The 19,057-nt window shown below is 38.4% G+C and overlaps 1 protein-coding gene across 1 annotated transcript in view; it reads left to right on the top strand.

Moving 5' to 3' along the window:
• Window positions 1-19,057, top strand: part of PCCA (propionyl-CoA carboxylase subunit alpha) — a 341,666-nt gene that overhangs the window by 117,819 nt on the left and 204,790 nt on the right. The window contains exon 9 of the mRNA XM_070408647.1: window positions 18,603-18,681. Coding sequence (XP_070264748.1) covers window positions 18,603-18,681 — 79 coding nt within the window. The remainder of the gene's footprint in view (window positions 1-18,602; window positions 18,682-19,057) is intronic.

The following is a 19,057-nucleotide window of genomic DNA, read 5'->3' as shown; positions in this document are numbered from 1 at the left end:
CTTGAGCTTGAATGTAATGTAAATTTATATGTACGGAATTAAATGAAACTTATTTAAAGTTAAGGACATATATGGTTAAAACAAAGATATCATGTTTAACAAGGCTCTTCAATTTTTTGTTTTTCCTAAGATATTAAATATCACCAATTTTGCTAGGAAAGAGAAAGTAGAATGTGAGAAGTTAGAACTGAGTATTCTAAATTGGAGTAAAAGGTAAACTGAAGGACATTTTAATGTCTATTTAACTTGGTTGTTTTAGGCATAATTATACCAGGGCAGTGTTTCTCAACTCTGTATTTTCAAAAATATTCTTGGAGCTCATGACTATTTTATTTTTTAAATGCTAGCTAATTAAGGAAATGTATGAGGGTACATTGCTATCGAGGATTAGCAAGGCAATGAAATAACTAGTTTTATTAATCAAATTACTATTTTGTACTTGATAGATATTTGCAGATATGAGAGAAATTAGACAATACTTGCTAGTCAGGAATTCACAGCATCTTATTAGCATTCCTACACTGATAGGCTTCTTTTGTAGCCTCCCACATGAACATTTCTTTAGTTCTGTTTTCTCATTAAGATTGATCATTTAGACTTATTTTATTCATTTGGAGAGCATTTGATTTGGCAAAGTTTACATAGTTGTGATTTGCAGAAATATCTTCTTGGTTTGAAAGTGACCACTTTTATTAGTAAACTAGAGGCCTGGTGCCTGAAATTCCTGCATGGGTGTGGTTCCTAGGCCTGGCCTGTGATTGAAGCGCGAGCGTCTGGCATGGAAGGGCAGGTCCTAGTTGACCTCTGGGCCCTGGGCAGCACCTGGGCCTCTGGGCCCCCATGTGTCCCCCTCCGCCTGAGTCACGGTGACCCAGTTCCCCCGTGGAGATTCGATGAGCACGGCTGGATGCCGCGGGCCAGGGTGCAGCGTGGGCCTCTGGGCCGCATAACGGCGCCGCATGGAAGCCGGATGGGTAGCATGCTCTCTCCCGGCCAGCCTCGCAGACTGGCTCCTGCACGAACCCACGGGGAGCCCGACCGACCCCTGTGGTCCCAACGGCTGTGGCCCAGTTCACCCAGAAGAGGCCACATGGGTGTGGGGCAGGCTCCTCATGGTCGCCTGTCACCTGAGCATTGGGGCTTCCCTGGAGCACGAGCCCTGGTGTCCTGGGGGAGGGTAGCAGGGGGAGTGAGAGCGAGCTCAGCGGACACCCCGCATTCTCACCGCACCTTCATCCCCATCACCCCTGCCCCAGGTAACCAGAGAGAGGTTGCAGTCCCCTGCCCAGGTGCCGCGGGAAGTTGGTCGCCGCCACCCACCCCCAGTTTCCTGTCCCAGCCTGGGGCCTGGCCCCGATCTGCTGATTACTGTCTGCGGGATGATTGGTGGGGCCATCAGGCCCCTGCTTGCACCTGCCTTGGCCTGGCGCCGCCCACTTACCTTCTCCACCATCCCACTGCAGTCCTGCTCTCCTAGGGGCCCATTGGGGCCGGCAGTGCCTCCACTGCTGCCTGCTGCCAGCACTGTGTTGCCGACGCCTGCCATGTTCCGAGACACCCCCTGGTGGTCAGCACACGTCATAGCGAGCCGTCAAACTCCTGGTGGAACAATTTGCATATCAGGCTTTTATTATATAGGATATATTCTTTACAATAGGGACAGGTAAGCTTATCAGTTCTTCAATGATCTAAAAAAATATTTGGCTTGTTGCATCTTGTTTCTGGTTGGGTTTGGCTAAATTATTTGGCGTTGGCTCATAGTTACATGTGCTTTGTTGTTAGTTTGTTTTGAAAACATTTACCTTAATAATACAGGTCCTGGATTTAAGAGTAGGCCCTAGAAAATCATATTTTATCTGAGTACAATGTCTCGTCATCAGTCATTTCTTCAGGCTCATCAACATTTTCAAAAAGCATTTCAGTTCTTCATAGGAAGATCTGCTAGATTGCTGAAGAAGTTAGACTGCATGGAACTGATTTGTGGTGTTTTTTTTTTTAATTTTTTTTATTTTTTGAGGAAATCAAAAGCTTCTCTCTGGTTTGAAATCACTGGCATTCCTCAGAGCCTAAGAGGCATGCAGCATACCTGCTGGCTTTTGAGGAGACTTTCCTAGAAAACTTCATTCCATGTATACTTTCCGATTTCAAAGTTCATCTTTCTAATTCTAGTTTAGACACTGTTGCTACTATCTACATAATGGATATAATATACTATTATCACAATAGTATCTACATAAAATGGGCAATCGTTGGAGGAATTTGGAGAAATAAAAATGGATGAGAAGAAAATCTTGAATTACATTGGCATGCCACATTTTAAATTATGAATCTTCAATTCTTGAGCATTTCCTTTGTGTAAATGGCAAGCTCCAGATTGGTTTGCTTGTTTTCATGTCTTGTCTTCCACTTTTTCAAAATAATCAGTGACCTTTAAAATAACCAGTGAGTCATGATGGGACTCTGACCAATTCTCATCGCTTGGTTTTTCTCCCTTAATATTTAATGCTGTGCTTTACTCACCTTTCAGATTTTCACTACTGATTCAATCTAAGGCTCTTTTCTTTATATTAGGACACATCCTTGATGACTCCTTTTTTCCTATCTTCTAATTCTTCCCCAGTTACTCCTTCCCATTTGTAAAATAAATGGTTGCAATCATGGTTATTAAGTATATGAGTGCTAGTGTTTTGCTTATGCTGAAAGAAAGGGAAGCCATACAGTTTGAAGTGAAATAAGACATAATAAAGAACCAGGGTCATCAGCTTTATAAATCTTTTGGAATTTCCCTGAATTACCACGGAAACCTCCCATAAAACCTTTTTTCTCAAGTGCCAGCTTCCAACAGAAATGAATTACTTATTATTAAAGTCTCTTGGTTTTCTGAATTGTTTTGGTGATTCGTCAGTTTTGTTTCCTACTAATTTCATTGAGATATATCACATTTTAACTACACATGATTTCGATGAGCTTTTGTGAGTTCATCTTAACAGAGGAATTGATCATTGCTTCCATGGGAAATACTAGTATATTCCTAGTTCTAAACAAGTTGTAGATTGTCCCTGTGTCAGAGCTACTTGTAAATTTCTCTGTTTTACTTCTTTCTGTGTTACATGGTAAAATAAAATTGATCAACTTTTACATGGCCCCTTCGCTCTGATGTCTTTACTTCTTTCCTGGAAACAAGAGAAGTAAATCTATTCTGTCAAAGGAGGAAACTAACTGCATTGAGCATTGATGAATTAGGTGTCTTTTACATAATAGTGGCTCTTGTTTATGGAGCATTCTTTCCCAGTGGAAGGCACTTTGTGAATGTTATTTCTAATGCTAATTCTTGGGTTAATTATTTTCATTTACATTTAAGTAACTAAGGATTAGAAATGGTAAGTAATTTGCTCAAGGTCACTGGACTACTGAGTGGTGGGCCTGCTTGAAATTTAGGTTAATTTAGCTCTAAAAACCATGGATTTTTCATTATACTTTAGCTAAACTAATGAGATTAAAGGATGATAGCTAAAACTTTGTTTAAAATACTGTAAAGCAGTTTAGCATGTTATATGTGGAATTCAAGAAACAGACAGTCTCTTATCACTGGCGGGGTGTGAGACAGTTAAGACTTAATATGTTACTTCCAAGTACTTGTTCTTTGGCCTTTCTTGTCTTTCTCATCCTCTTTCCTGATTTTTTCTTTGACCTCTCTAAGTTTAAAGATAGAGGACTCTTGATCCTCAGTTTATCTTTAACCCCAGAGATAGACAACAGAAATCAGTGAGCTTGATTTGCATTAAAGTTTGATCTTTTTACTGGATCAAAGGCCCTTAATACAATTAAGCCAAAATTGATTCTTAAAAGGAAAAGAAATTCTAAATCTAAAACCAGCCCTTTAACAATTTCCAGATTATTCGAATTCTTTTCTTTTGCCTAAAATCACAAATCATGCCTAATTTAAATATTTTTGATCCTCAGGTCCACCATGCTCCAAACCGGCTTCTTCTATAGCTTCTACATCTCATTAGATGTCACTTCGTTCACTCAGTGACTAAAACCCAAGTTCTATCCTAGTGCCTTTCTTTCTGTCATTCTATTGTCAATCCGTCAATAGATACTGTCATTCTTCACTCAAAATATCTCTCATACTCACTGCTCACTATCTTTACTACCAACACTCTATTCCAAACTACCATTGTCCTTGCAGGGACTGTACTTTTTTTCTTAAACACTTCAAAGCCATTCTTCACATAGCAGTCAGTGTGATATTTTAAAACTCTAAATAATAGGGACACATTTATCTCATTTCACCCCATCCCTTCTTTAAAACCTCTAGTGGCTTTTCATTGCACTAAGATAAAATAAAAATTCCTTACCCTGACTATAAATCTTTAATTTGTGCCCTAACCGGTTTGGCTCAGTGGATAGAGCATCTGCCTGCAGACTGAAGGGTCCCAGGTTCGATTCCGGTCAAGGGCATGTACCTTGGTTGCGGGCATATCCCCAGTGGGGAGTGTGCAGGAGGCAGCTGATCCATGTTTCTCTCTCATGGATGTTTCTAACTCTCTATCCTTCTCCCCTCCTCTCTGTAAAAAATCAATAAAATATATATATAAAAAATCTTTAATTTGGCACCTCCCTTCTCTCCAATCTACCTTCCTTCTACTGTACTTTAGTCACACTGGCTTTCTTGAACACACCCAATTTCAGGGCCATAGAAAAATTTTTTTTTTTTGGTAGGAGGGGAGCCTGGAATACTCTTGCTGATGTCCTCACATGAATGGCTCCCTTTTACCTCTTGGCTTAAATGTTGATGTCTTTGAGAGAACATACTCTAATATTGCCACATGATCATTCTATCATACCTAGATTATAAACTACTGCATAGTATTTATGACTTTTATGTATATATATTTTTCTTGTTTGTTAACTTTTTCCTCAATATATTATTTTGAAAAATTTCAACCATAAGACATTTTGAAAGAAGTTTACATTGTGTACCTGTATACCCAACACCAAGATTCCACTATTTATCTTTTGCTAGATTTGCTTTATCACTTAATCGATCCATTTGTTAATTCATCTTAATATTGGTGCATTTCAAAGTACATTGCAGTTACTTAGTGTGCTTCCCAATAAATACTTCAACATAAATATCATGAACTGAATTCAATATTTCCATCAAATTTTGTTATCTTAAGGAGAAGTTTGTATATAGTAACATGAACAAATTTTAAGTCTGTATGTTTGTTTTGATAGATGTATCATCTGTATAGTCCAAAACCCCACCAGCATATTGAACATGACTGCCACTCCAGAGAGTCCTCTCATCCTCCTTACAAGTTAATCCTCATACTCTTCCCTCACCCCGCCTCCCATGTCCAGAGGCATTTCTAAATACTTTTATTATCCCCAAAAGAAACCCTGTATCCATTAGTATTCTCTACTTATCTCCCTTGTCCCTGGCAACCACTAATTTACTTTTTGTCTCTATGGATTTATCTATTCTGGTTATTTCATATAAATGGAATCATACATGTGACCTATGTCTAGTTTATTTCACATAGAGTTCATCATGTTTTATCATGTATCAGTACTTCATTCCTTTTTATGATTGAATAATAATCCATGTATGTGTATATATAGCATTTTGTTTATTCATTCACCTATGGAATGGCATTTGGGCCATTGCCACTTCTAGACTATTGGAAATAGTGCAGCTCTGAACATGAGTGTACATACATTTGTTTTTAATTTTTTTTTCTGGTCTTTGTAGAAGTGCTGGGTTATATGGTAATTTTATGTTTAACTTTTTGAGGGACCATCAAACTTTTTTGTTTTTGTTTTTTTAAATAGCAGATGAACCATTTTACATCACTACCCGCAATGTAAGAGGGTTTCAGTTTTTTCAGATCCTTGCCAATAGTTTTCCTTCCTCCCTCCCTCCCTCCCTCCCTCCCTCCCTTCCTTCCTTCCTTCCTTCCTTCCTTCCTTCCTTCCTTCCTTTTTTAATATTGTGGTCATCCAGGTGTGTGTGAAATGATATATCACTGTGGCAGATAGCATGATAAAAAAACATCATCCAACTATAGTATATTGTCAATAAGAAGCTCACTATAGATTCAGAGACAGAAATAAATTAAAAGTGAAAGGATGGAAAGAAATACCCCATGCAAGTAGTAACTAAAAGAGAGCTGGAGTGGCTATATGAATATCAGACAAAATAGACTTTAAGTTTAAAACTGTTGAAAGAGACAAAGACATTACATACTGATTATTATAAACATACTATTATAGACATATAAACAGCAAAGACCAAAAATCTATGAAGTAAATAAACATTGACAGAATTGAAAGGAGGAATAGACAGTGCTACAAAACAGTTGGAAAGTTCAATTTCACACTTTAAATAATGGAGAGAACATCCACAGAGCAGATCAATAAGGAAATAGAGATCTTGAACAACACTAAAAACCAATTAGACCTTACAGATATGTATATAGAACACCCAACAAGAGAATACACATTTTTTTTCTCAAGCAACTATTTATTAAAAGGAAAAGTGAAAGAGTGAATGATTCAGAATTTTTAGAGGAAAGGAGAAAAATAACATCAAACTGGAGAAGCATCTCATAAAGTATGTTCCTTATATTGCAATGTTATTGGGTCTTAGTTTGATTGGGAAATAACTCCTTTTCCCTTTTGTTGAATTATCTTAGTGAATTGCTTTTCTCTTAAAATAGTGTGGGATTACTTGCATTAAATAAATTATTTTTTCTTTGCAAGTGATTGTCTTATATTTATTTAGTTAATATCTTATAGTAAAATTGCTCATGTGTTGGTTTCCTTTATATTTCTATTACTTAAGACAATGATCATCACATAATATATATTCAGCAAGTGGCTATTCAGTGAGTGAATTCAGATAGAAATATATGTGTAAGTTTATAAGTTAATTAAGTATAATCACACATTTTAAAGATTTTTTTTCACAACATTTGTTGATAATAATTTGACAATAATTTTTTAAAGCCCTCCTCCCCCCTTAATCTCTAGTTTTGTAATGGAGATACCTGGGACGAGCATGAATATTAAGTATAAACTCTCAGCACATAGAGAATAATAAAAAAAATCTAAGATCATTCAAATAAATTTACTATGTACTTTTTAATGACCAGTGCTATTCAATTCTTATAGGCTGTCCTTGGATTCATTAGGCTGGATTAATGGAAGTTTTTTAGGACTCTAAGATTCAAATGTATAGTGTCTTTTACTGAACATTATATCTTGACATTAACCTATGGTAGTGACACACCTCATGTTTTGCAAGTTAGGATCTCCTTTATGTTTCTTCTTGATATTAGTCTTCTGACTGTCTTGACCTCTGTCTCTGATCAATGTGTAAGAACAGGGACGTCCTTTCTTCTCTGCCCTGGCTGTTTTCCTTTTGGAATGGTATAGCAATAACAAAAGTTGCATGTTTTTTGTTTTTTGTTTTATATAGAAGAATAAATTGTTAATATTTTAGAAGGATAAAAATACTTGGCTATGCCCTGAAATCTTTTATTTTCTCTATTTCATGCTGCTTAGAAAATTTTTCACATGTATATAACTCTGTGGTTAAAGACATATTGAAGAAACCTTTGGAAAAAATATACAATTTATACTCTTTTTACAATCATATCCTGTTAATTTATTTTCCAATTTAGTCCTCAGTAGAAGATATCTTTGATAGTCTAAGGAGATTTAGTAAGAAATGATTAAGGACAACTATGTTGAAGAAAATAGTGTTGAAGTATTATTTTTGTGTATGTGTGTGAATTATATTAAAGAATGAGTTTTTTATTTTGCTGTTTTCCTATTATTTAAGTAACTAGAGGCCTGGTGCACGAAATTCATGCGCGGGGGGAGGGGGGGGGGCGCGTTTTCTGTCAGCCCAGCCTGCACCCTCTCCAATCCGGAACCCCTCGAGGGATATCCAACTACCAGTTTAGGCCCAATCTTGGGGATCAGGCCTAAACTGTCAGTTGGACATCCCTCTCACAATCTGGAACTGCTGGCTCCTAACTGCTCACCTGCCTGCCTGCCTGATTGCCCCTAATTGCCCCCCCCCTCCCCCACCAGTCTGATCACCCCTAACCGCCTCTGCCTGTCAGCCTGATCGTCCCTTACTCCCCCCCGCCCCCCACCAGCCTGATCACCCCTAACCACCTCTGCCTGCTGGCCTGATCGCCCCTCACTGTCCCCCTCTGCCAGCCTGGCTTCCCCTAACTGTCCCCCCCGCCACCGCCGGCCTGGTCACTCCTTACATCCCCCCTCTCCCGCTGGCCTGGTCACCCCTCACTGCCCCCCTTGCTGGCCTGGTTGCCCCCAACTGTGCCCCTGCCGGCCTGGTCACCTCCAACTGCCCCCTCCACCAGCCTGGTTGCCCTCAACTGCCCCTCCTGCTGGCCTTGTCACCCCATGCAGCCTGTTTGTTCAGTCATTTGGTCGTCCCTCACTAACACCCCTGCTGGCCTGGTCGCCCCATGCAGCCTGCTTGATCAGTTGTTTGGTCGCCCCTTACTAACCCCCCCCCCCCCCCCCACCGGCCTGGTCACCTCTAACTGCTCCCTCCCCCCCTTGCTGGCCTGGTCGCCCCTAACTTCCCCCCCTGCCGGCCTGGTTGCCCCCAACTGTCCCCCTCTGCTGGCCTGGCTGCCCCTAACTGCGCCCCCCCCCCCCCACTGGCCTGGTCGCCCCAACTGTTCACCCCTTCCAGCTTGGTCACCGGTCATCCCCACTATCCCCCTCTGCTGGCCTGGTTGCCCCCAACTGCCCACCCTTGCTGGCCTGGTCACCCCAAGTGTCCTCCTCTGCTGGCCTGGCTGCCCCTAACTGCCCCCTCCACCAGCCTGATCACCCCCAACTGCACCCCCCTGCTGGCCTGGTCACCCCATGCAGCCTGCTGTACAGTCCTTACTGTTACTGTGACGGTGCCTCGGACAATTTGCATATTTCTCTATTATTAGTATAGATGTGGTCGTTGGAGGTCAGAATGATAGTCCCTGGGAAATGGGAACATGTGCTCTGTGTCCCCTTTCTCTTTCTTTATCACTGTCATTTGGCTGTTTAGATTTTCTTTTATTTATTACTCCAGCATACACATTTTGGGTTTAAGCATAATTTCACAACTTCTCTCTCTGTGTTACACCATATTATATTTGTTCCCACTATTTTTTTTGTTCTTTTTAGTCTGTCATCTTTCTCTTGTTTTATTGTATTTATGTATTATTCTTACATACCTTTCTTTATAACTGTGTTGCAAAAGGCTCTTTTTTATTTTCCAATGGAAAAACAGTGATGATAAGGATCACCTACAGGTACCTTTTTTTAGAGATTGTATATATCTTTCTTAGTAGAGATATAAATAATTCATAGTTGGAGTACAACACATACATGTTTACATTCTACTTACTGGATAATTTAAGCCCAGATAATATGAATGTAAATGTACATCACCTTAGTGTTAAGTCTGCTAATCCAAAGGGTACACCAAAACTAAATTGGTAATGATAAAACTAACATAACTAATTTTAATTAAAAGAGAACAATAAAATCAGTAGAAAATTATGACCAAATAAACACAGCATGTGTAATGCATTGGTAATGGAATTCATTTCCCCATAGTGCATGAATTTAAACTATCTCCTTATTTGTAGTCTCAAAAGGAACTTTTGAATGTGTCAAAGTCTTGCACAGCAGCCAAATTTCCCAGTAGATTCTGAATTATATTTCCTTGGAATTCTCTTAGTAATGTGCTAGTTTTTATTTGACTCTATTATCATTAGTTCATCAGAGCTCTAGTATTCCACCCTGTTGACCTTAAACAACAAAAATTTATTTCTCTTCATCCTAAGTCAGCGGTTCTCAACCTGTGGTACGCGACCCCTTTGGGGGTCAAATGACCCTTTCACAGGGGTCGCCCTAAGACCATCAGAAAACACATATATAATTACATATTGTTTTTGTGATTAATCACTATGCTTTAATTATGTTCAATTTGTAACAATGAAAATACATCCTGCATATCAGGTATTTACATTGCGATTCATAACAGTAGCAAAATTGCAGTTATGAAGTAGCAACGAAAATAATTTTATGGTTAGGGGTTACCACAACGTGAGGAACTGTATTAAAAGGTCGCGGCATTAGGAAGGTTGAGAACCACTGTCCTAAGTGTTTATTCTTCATTGGTCAGGTAGTAGGGTGGGAAGAAGTTCTGTTCTGTTGGAGCCTTATTCAGGAAATAAGGCTGATGGAGGTTTTAGCATCTGCAATAGTCACAGATCACAGAGGCAGGAAGTAGAGAGGTCTCAATTTTGATATTAGCAGTGAGGCTTTTTCCAAGTTTTAGTGTTCAGTGTTATATTTCATTATGTGGTTTGCAATTTTTGCACCATTATCATCACTTAAATCCTGAATTCATCAGTTCTCTATTTCTATTGCTTCTCTCTTTGTTTAAACTAGTTTCTCGCTTAGAACACTATAATGATAGCCTACCATATAACTCCTCTGCTATTCTTTGGATTCTCTTGTAAGCAGACTCGGAAAGTTTATTGGGAGAATACCTTTGGGACCAACAGTGTGAGGGAGTGAAGGAAACTGGATTAAAGGAGAAGTTTAATTGGTTTGAGATGCATACTCAACAAAGGATTTAGCTAATCCTATAGAAAGCTCTGAATGTTTGTTGGTCTTTTATGGTAGTCTCAAATTGGCCAGTTGTATCAACTAACCATTGGGTGTAGGCTCCCCTTAGGAAGGGGCAAGACCTTAGGCAGAAAGCTGAGAGAAGATGTTAACTATCCATTACCAATATAAGAAAAGGGGAATGACCTAAATTGGTGATCTGGACAGAGAACCTTGTTTTATAAGATGACTAGGGGTCCAGTGCATGAATTCATGCACCTTGAAAGGAACTGTGGGCCACGAGGCTGCGGAGGGCACAGGGGTGGGTCTTGGCCCATCCTCTTGCCCCCGCCCAGTCCCTCCTGTCTCCTGGCAGCCCCGCTCCTGCTGCCGCCGCTCCCAAATGCTGACGGGTGTGAGTGGAGCCAGTGCCATCAGTGGGTGTGAGGTGGCTGCTGCCCCAATCGCCTCTCAAGAACAGGGGGAGGTGGAGAAGCCCTCAAGGATGATCGGGGCCAGCAGCTTCTGCTCGCACCCACCGACGGTGCCAAGCAATCAGGACTGGCACTGGGTGCCGGTGGCAGGTGCGAGTAGCGGCTCCGGTGCTGGCTGCAGGTGGGATTGTGGTGCGCAGGAGCAAAGAATTTTCAGTAACCACCAGAGTCTTGCCCCAATGACAGTGACTGGTGCCCTGCCTGGTCTGGCGCCCCTGCTCACCTGCTCTACCATCCCACTGTGGCTGGCGCCCACTATGTTCTGCTCTCTGCCGCCTGCTACTGACACCCACCATGTTCTGCACTCGCCCCTTGGTGGTCAGTGCATGTCATAGTGACTGGTTGTTCGGTTGTTCCACTGTTCGGTCTATTTGCATATTAGCCTTTTGTTATGTAGGATATGTATTTTTTTAATCGTCATCTGAGGATATGTTTATTGATTTTAGAGAGAGAGAGATGAAGAGAGAAAGAGAAACACTGAGGTGAAAGAAACATTGTTCTGTTGCCTCCTGTATGTGCCCCAACTGAGTATCCAATCTGTAAGGTAGGTATGTGCCCTGACTGGGAATCGAACCTGCAATCTTTTTGGTGTATGGGACACAGCTCCAATCAATTGAGCCATCTGGCCAGGGCAAACCACTTTGAATACATCTTCTATGTGTGACCGAAAAGAGTGTATATTCTCAAGTTATTGTATGCCGTGTTTAATAGATGACCAATAACAGGTCAGACCTTCCGAACAGGATGTTCAAATCTTCTAGTGACATTTTGCTATTTGATCTCTCTTTTTTATGAGTGGATTTTCCATTTCTTTCTGTGCTTGTTAAGTTTTGCCTCTATATAGTCTTAAGGTAAGTTAATAGGTAATATGACAGTGTCATGTGTCTTGGCTCATTTTATTTTTTATCAAAATACAGTGACTTTTTTTCTTTCAAATTTGATTTTATGTGATATTAATGTCTAAACCAACTTATTTTGGTCTTTTCCTTGTGTGTTCCTCCATCTTTTCAATCAACCCATCAACTGTTGTTTTAGGTGTATCTCTTTTAAGTATATGCACTGATATATTTCTTTTTCTTCCATTCAGATTGGCAGTGTCTTTTATCCAGAGAGTTTAGTTCATGTACATTTATTGTGTTTACCACTGTTTTTTGATTTACTTATATTGTCTGCTTTTTAAGTTTGTTCCATTTTTGGGGTATATTTGTTTTCTCTCTATTCCTGGTTTCTTTATAATGATTAGTTTTTAAATCTCTTTTGTTCTCTTTTATTCCATTTTCTCCTCCCATTCCCCTCCACCAGGATGGAAATTTTACACACTATTTCTATTCTTTCAGTGTTTATTGTAGAAATTTCAAATGGAGTCATTTCTTCCGGTATCTTCTGTTCTCCTAAACTTTTTTTATGCATTCACTTATTTTAAATTTCAGTATACAATTTATTCTCCTATCAAAGAAATAAATAATGCTGTTTACCTGTTGATCCTTTATGCCTTTTCTAATATTTTCCTTCCTTATTTACCTCACTAATTGTATGTTACTATCTATCTATCTATATATATAAAAAGCTGGAATGACCGGTAGCTGTGATGCCCACTGTGGCCAGCGATCTGGCCTGATGTGGGGTGAGGCCGGCCAGCCAACCTCCCTCGGCCCTTCCCACCCTGATCTAGGGTGGGATGGCTGGCCAACCCCCCCGTGGCCCTTCCCCCTGGCCGGCCCCACCCCCAACTGGCCCGCCCCATCCCAATCTGACGGCAGCCCCTTCCCCTGCCGGCCCTGCCCCTGATCACCTCCCTACCCCAGTAGGGGGTGGGACTGGCCAGCCAACCTCCTGCAGCCCCTCTGCCCAGCTGGCCCCACCTTCGATGGGCCCCCACCACCTCGATCGGCCCGCAGCCCCTCCCTCCGGCTGGCCCTGCCCCTGATTACGCCCCCTGCCCTAATAGGGGGCGGGGCTAGCCGGCCAACCTCCTGCAGTCCGGCCGGCCCCGCCCTTGATTGGCCCCCACCATCCCTCCCCCCAGCCAGCCAGACCCTGATTGGGCCCCAATCAGGGGCAGACCAGTGGGCCAACCTCCGGCCATCTCCTCCCAATAGGCCCAGCCCTGCCGATTGGGGCTGGGCCGGCCGGACCCCACCCGTGCACGAATTTGTGCACTGGGTCTCTAGTAGAATATAAACACCCAGTGTTTATTTAGCTTTACCCCAAAGCTTATTTTTTTTGTTCATTGTTTCTTCTTTAATCCCTGACTTTGAAAATAGGATTATTTTTGTGTTGTTTTTTCTTCTGGAATTTACTCTTTAGAAATTTCTACCGGTAGTTAACTTGGTTTTTGTTTACATGATAGTGTATTTTGCATTCTTTCTTGAAAGATAGTTTTGCTGTATAGGCAAATCCAGGTTGATAGTAGTTTTCTGTCAGCATAGCCCTGAAATCTTTGTTCTGTGTTCTGTAGCTATTGAAGACATAGCTCTCCATCTAGTTTTTGTTAGTTTATAGGCAATTTGTTCATTTTGTTTGACTGCTTTATAAAAATAATTCTTTATGAAGAATAAAATACATCAATTTTAAGTGCATAACAATGATTTTTAATAAATGTAACCACAATTAATATGTAAAACATTTTTATCCCTTTTGAAAATGTCCATTCCCTCATTTTACATTTCCAGTAGCAGTGTTTGAGAGTTTCAGTTACTCCATCCTTGGAAAACACTTCATATTGCTTTTCTCTTTAAATTAAGTAATTCTAATGGATGTGTAGTTTTGTTTACTTGTGATTTTAAATTCTATTTCCTTAATACCTAATACTGTTGAGCATATTTCCACATGCTTAATGACCATTTATTAATCTTCTTTTATGAACTGTTTTTTTCAAATGTTTGCCCCCCCCACACACACACATTTTAAATGATTACGAGTCTTGATTTTTTTTATATAAAATATATATTTTATTGATTTTTTACAGAGAGGAAGGGAGAGAGATAGAGAGTTAGAAACATCGATGAGAGAGAAACATTGATCAACCGCCTCCTGCACACCTCCTACTAGACATGTGCCCGCAACCAAGGTACATGCCCTTGACCCGAATCGAACCTGGAACCCTTCAGTCTGCAGGCCGACGCTCTCTCCACTGAGCCAAACCGGTTACGGCAGGAGTCTTGATTTTTTTAAGCACAGTTTTATATTTACAGAATAATTGAACAGATAGTATGTGGAGTTCCATATTTACCCCCAACCCCAGCCTTTTACAAAGTTTCTCCAATTATTAACATCTTGCATTCATGTGGTACATTTGTTAAGATTAATGAACCAACATTGATACATTATTATTAACTATAGTCCTTAGTTTAAATTAAGGTTCACTCTGTTGTATAGTTATGAGTTTTGACAAATACATAATGACATGTATCCACCATTACAGTTTCATACAAAATAGTTTCCCTTGGGCTTCACCTATTCAATGCCCCCAGCCCCTGGCACACACTGCTCTTTATTATATCTATAGTCTTACCCTTTCCAGAAAGTCATATAGTTAAATCCTACACTTTGACTTCTTAAACTAAGCAAGATGCATTTAAAGGTTTCTCCATGTCTTTTCACAGCTTGGTAGCTCATTTTTTTTTTTTTTTTTTTTAGTTGAGCAACATCCCACTATATGGTTATACAACAGTGTGTTTATCCTTTCACCTTTTGAAAGATATCCTGGTTGTTTCTAGTTTTTGGTGATTGTGAATAAAGATGTTGTGAACATTTGTGTGCAGGTTTCTGTGTGGACATAAATTTTTAACTCAATTGAGTATATACCTACCGCTGGGTCATATGGTAAAATTATATTTATTTAGCTTTAGGTAAGGTCATTTTGCGTTCCTACCAGCAGTGAGTAGCATTTGATGTTGTCGGTGTTCTGGATACTAGGCATTCTAATAAGGTGTGTAGTAGTATGCTGTTTTAATTTTCATTTCCCTGATGACAACTCATGTTGAACATCTTTTCATATGCTCATTTGCCATCTTATATCTTCATATCTTTTTGTTGTCTATTCAAATCTTTTATTTTTAAATTGGGTTGTTAGTTTTCTTTTTGCTGAGTTTTAAGAGCTCTGTATATTTTAGATACAAGTTCTTTACCAGATATATTTTGAAAATAAAGTTCAATTTATCAATGTTTTTCTTTCATCGATTTCACTTTTGGTGTTATATGTAAAAGTTTATTGCTAAATCCAAGATCACCTAGATTTTTCTCCTACTTATCTTCTAGAAAGTCTATTATTTAGTATTGTATATTTAGGTCTATAGTCCACTTTGAGTTAACTTTTGTGAAAGGTAGAAGGACTGTGTCTAGATTCTTTTTTTTTTTTTTTTTTTAAACATATGGATGCTTGTTGTTCTAGTACCATTTGTTGAAGAGACTTTCTTTTCTTCATTGAATTGCTTTTGCTGCTTTGTCAAATTTCAGGTGACTATATTTGTGTGGGTCTATTTCTGGGCTCTCTGTTCTATTCCATTGATTAATTTGTCTGTTCTTTTACCAATATCATGCTAACTTGATTACTGTAGCTTTATAATAAGTCTCATGTAGATACTTATATTTATGTCTAAGTATTCTATTTTTTTTTTGCTGCTAATGTAAATGATATTGTGTTTTTAGTTTTAAATTCCAAGTTTTCATTACTGGTATATAGGAATGCAATGACTTTTGTATCCTGAAACTTTGCTATAATCACATTGTAGTTTTAGAAGTTTGCTTTTGGTGGTGGTTGTTGATTTTTAGAGTTTTTCATAGACAATCATATTACCTGCTAATGAAGAGTTTTATTTATTTCTTACCAGTTTGTTTAGCTTTCTCTTGTCTTAATGGTTAAGCTAGGAACTATAGTAGCATGTTTAATAGGACTGGTAAAAGGGAGCCTCCTTACCTTGTACCTAATTTTAGGGGGAAAGCATCTAGATCCTCAACATTAAGTCTGAGGTTAGCTGTAGGTATTTTGTAGATGTTCTTTATGAAGTCTAAGAAATTTCCTTCTATCCCTAGTTTGCTGAACTCATTGGGTGTTGGAGTATCTGCTTATGTGGTCTTCTTTTCTTCTTTAATGATGGATTACATTAATTGATTTTTGAATGTTGAACTAGCCTTGCATAACTGAAATATATCCCACTTGGTCATGGTGCATATAATTCTTTTTATACATTGTTGAATTTTTTTTCTTTCAGCCATTTTATTTTTATACCTAGAAATTTTATTTTAATTTTTTATATTTTCTACTTCTTTCCTCATCATGATTATTTTTCCATTAAATCATACAGACAGTATTTATAATATCTGAAATTTGTAATAGTATTTGTAATAACTGTTTTAAGGCTTTTTATTTCTGACTTTGTTTCTGTTGACTATTTTCCTTCTGATGTGGATCACATTTTGCCTTTTCACATGTCTCTTAATTTTTTATTGGATTGTAGACATTGTGAATGTTTAGATTTTATTATTTTTATTTAAAGGATGTTAAAGTTTATTTTGTTTGATAGGAAAATTAATTGATGTTCAGATTAATATCTTTTAAGCTTTTTTCTTTCTTTCTTTTTTTTTTTTAACTTTCTTAGGGCAAGTGTAGCATAGCCTTTTCTGGTATTCTGATTCAACAAGTATATCTTTGTCCATCTTTCTCTACCTTTTATGATTCTATCCTTGAGTTCATAATTTCTTTCAGTATACAACTGTGATTTTTTTTTAGTACAATGTAAACACCTAATGTTTTAGGCAGGAGAGAGAGGTGAAGCTAAATATATTGTTAAAAAATTTCACTGACCACTGTGTAGTTTACTGGGACCACCTCTAGTGATGGGGAGTTCTGTTAGGGGGCTACTACAGGAGTCCTAGGAAGAGATGATGGCAGTTTGCATACTGGTAATTGTGATAATGGAGATAAAAGTGTGATCATTTTCTAATTACAAACAAAAATGACATTTCATCAGGAAGTTTAATGAACACCATCTTAACCAAATATAACTTCATCAGGGAAAGTACAAATGGACTTTCTTTTCTTTTTATGGCTCTCTGATGTGATGTAAGAATGAAGGTATATTAATTTTTTTTTGGCTTTCTAGAATATGCTTTTCCTAATTCTTTTTCTCTTACCTTCCTGTGATTCTTTTCTCTTCTGAATTCCTAATGATATAATTATTTAGGTACTTTTCCTCATCCTAGAATATAAAGCTCCCAATGTGAAAACTATATGTTAATCTTTCTTCTTCTCACTACACTTATCATTGCTTTTAAAATGCTACTCCCGAATAAAGTTATCCTACACAGACATAACCAACATCAGAATTTTAAAAATTGAATTAATTATGAGACACTTAGGAAGCAAGTGCCTTTTTAACTAAGTTGAAGTTAAGAGTGCTATTTTATGGTTTAGAGGTCAAAGGCCTATGACCTTTGGCCTTCTCTTCCCTTTCCCTCTAAGATCCTATAGAGAGAGTTCAGTGCTCTTAGACTCTAAGAGCGTCACAGGCCAGGAAGAGTCCTTTAAAGGCTCACTACTGACCTCTTCTTTTTTCAGAAACAATCCTAAACAAGTGGCCTCAGACATGTGTATCTCCACCTTGTTTTTCAGAAAACTTCTAAACAAGACTTTACAACTTCTCTTGATAATTGTTATAGATGACTCATGCTGTCAAAAATTTTACTTTGTAATAACTAGTCTAAATATTAAATCTTGCTAACTAACAACAATTTTATGATTTTATTTTCTCTTATAAAACTATACCTGGAAATATCCTTTGTTTGGGGCCTTATGTTGTATTTTAGTAATTCCCACTAATCTAGGCATTCCCTGTTGAATGAATGGATTTAGGGCAATAGCTTCTCCATTGATGTCAGCAAGATCTGGAACTTTTGTAATATAATAGTCAGGGCTTGATTTTTCCCAAAACCATCATGTCAGTTCTTGCTGGTAAAAGCTGCAGGGGAGTCCTGTGACTTTTCAGATAAAAATACCTCAAGCACTATAAATCATTACTTTTGAAACAAGGGAATTTAGTTTGTTATGCATCCAAGCAGCAGTTTTGGGGAATCATATGAGTGTGTGTGTGTATATTTGTGTGTTTCCTTAATGCTATATAAGTTGCTTCACGTATCTTTGGTTGGTTAATACTATATTTACTTCCAGTTTTGGAATTCATTGTCAAATAATTTATGTTTTCTTAGCTTTTGGTTTTATTATTGGTGAAAATGTTACATTTATTGATAGTCACTCTTTTTTTTTAAATGAACACACTCTCATTAAAAATATATGCAAGATCATTATACTGGTGTTATCTTTCTGACTCTAAAGAAAGGAACTTTTAAATAAATTAGTTATTGTCTCCTGCGTTATTGAACATGTGGTCAGTTGTCATGTTCCTGCATCCAAATGATCAAAGTCTGAACTTCTGTCTAATTCTTCCCTGCTGTTAGGCTACCCTGTCATGATCAAGGCCTCAGCAGGTGGTGGTGGGAAAGGCATGCGAATCGCTTGGGATGATGAAGAGACCAGGTGAGATGCTGTCCAAAATATACTTTTGATGAAAATTACAGTTACTAGAGTTTTATTAATCTGACAAGTAGACAAATATCAAAAACATAATGAAATAATTACAATCACCATCTAATTTTTGCTTTTTTCCCAATTTTAGATGGGAAAAATTGGAATTATGCAGAAACTTCCTTATTTATATTTTCATGATGATTACCGTATTATAGGCAGGTTTTTACTTTATTAAACATTAAGAAAGGATAATCTTTTCATTTTTACAGTCTACTTTTAAAATTTACAGTTATGATTCCATTTTCTAGGCAAAAGTTACTAACATTTGATCGTGTAATTCTAAGTGCAGCCAAAGATTTAAACCACATATTTAAAAGGTGTCATT

The sequence above is a fragment of the Myotis yumanensis genome, unplaced genomic scaffold (assembly GCF_028538775.1).
Source record: "Myotis yumanensis isolate MYYU_CA2020_CCGP unplaced genomic scaffold, mMyoYum1.0.hap1 SCAF_3, whole genome shotgun sequence".
NCBI classification, from domain to species: Eukaryota; Metazoa; Chordata; class Mammalia; order Chiroptera; family Vespertilionidae; genus Myotis; species Myotis yumanensis.
Note: the sequence above shows the minus strand (reverse complement) of the source record. Positions and strands in the feature narration are given on the sequence as shown.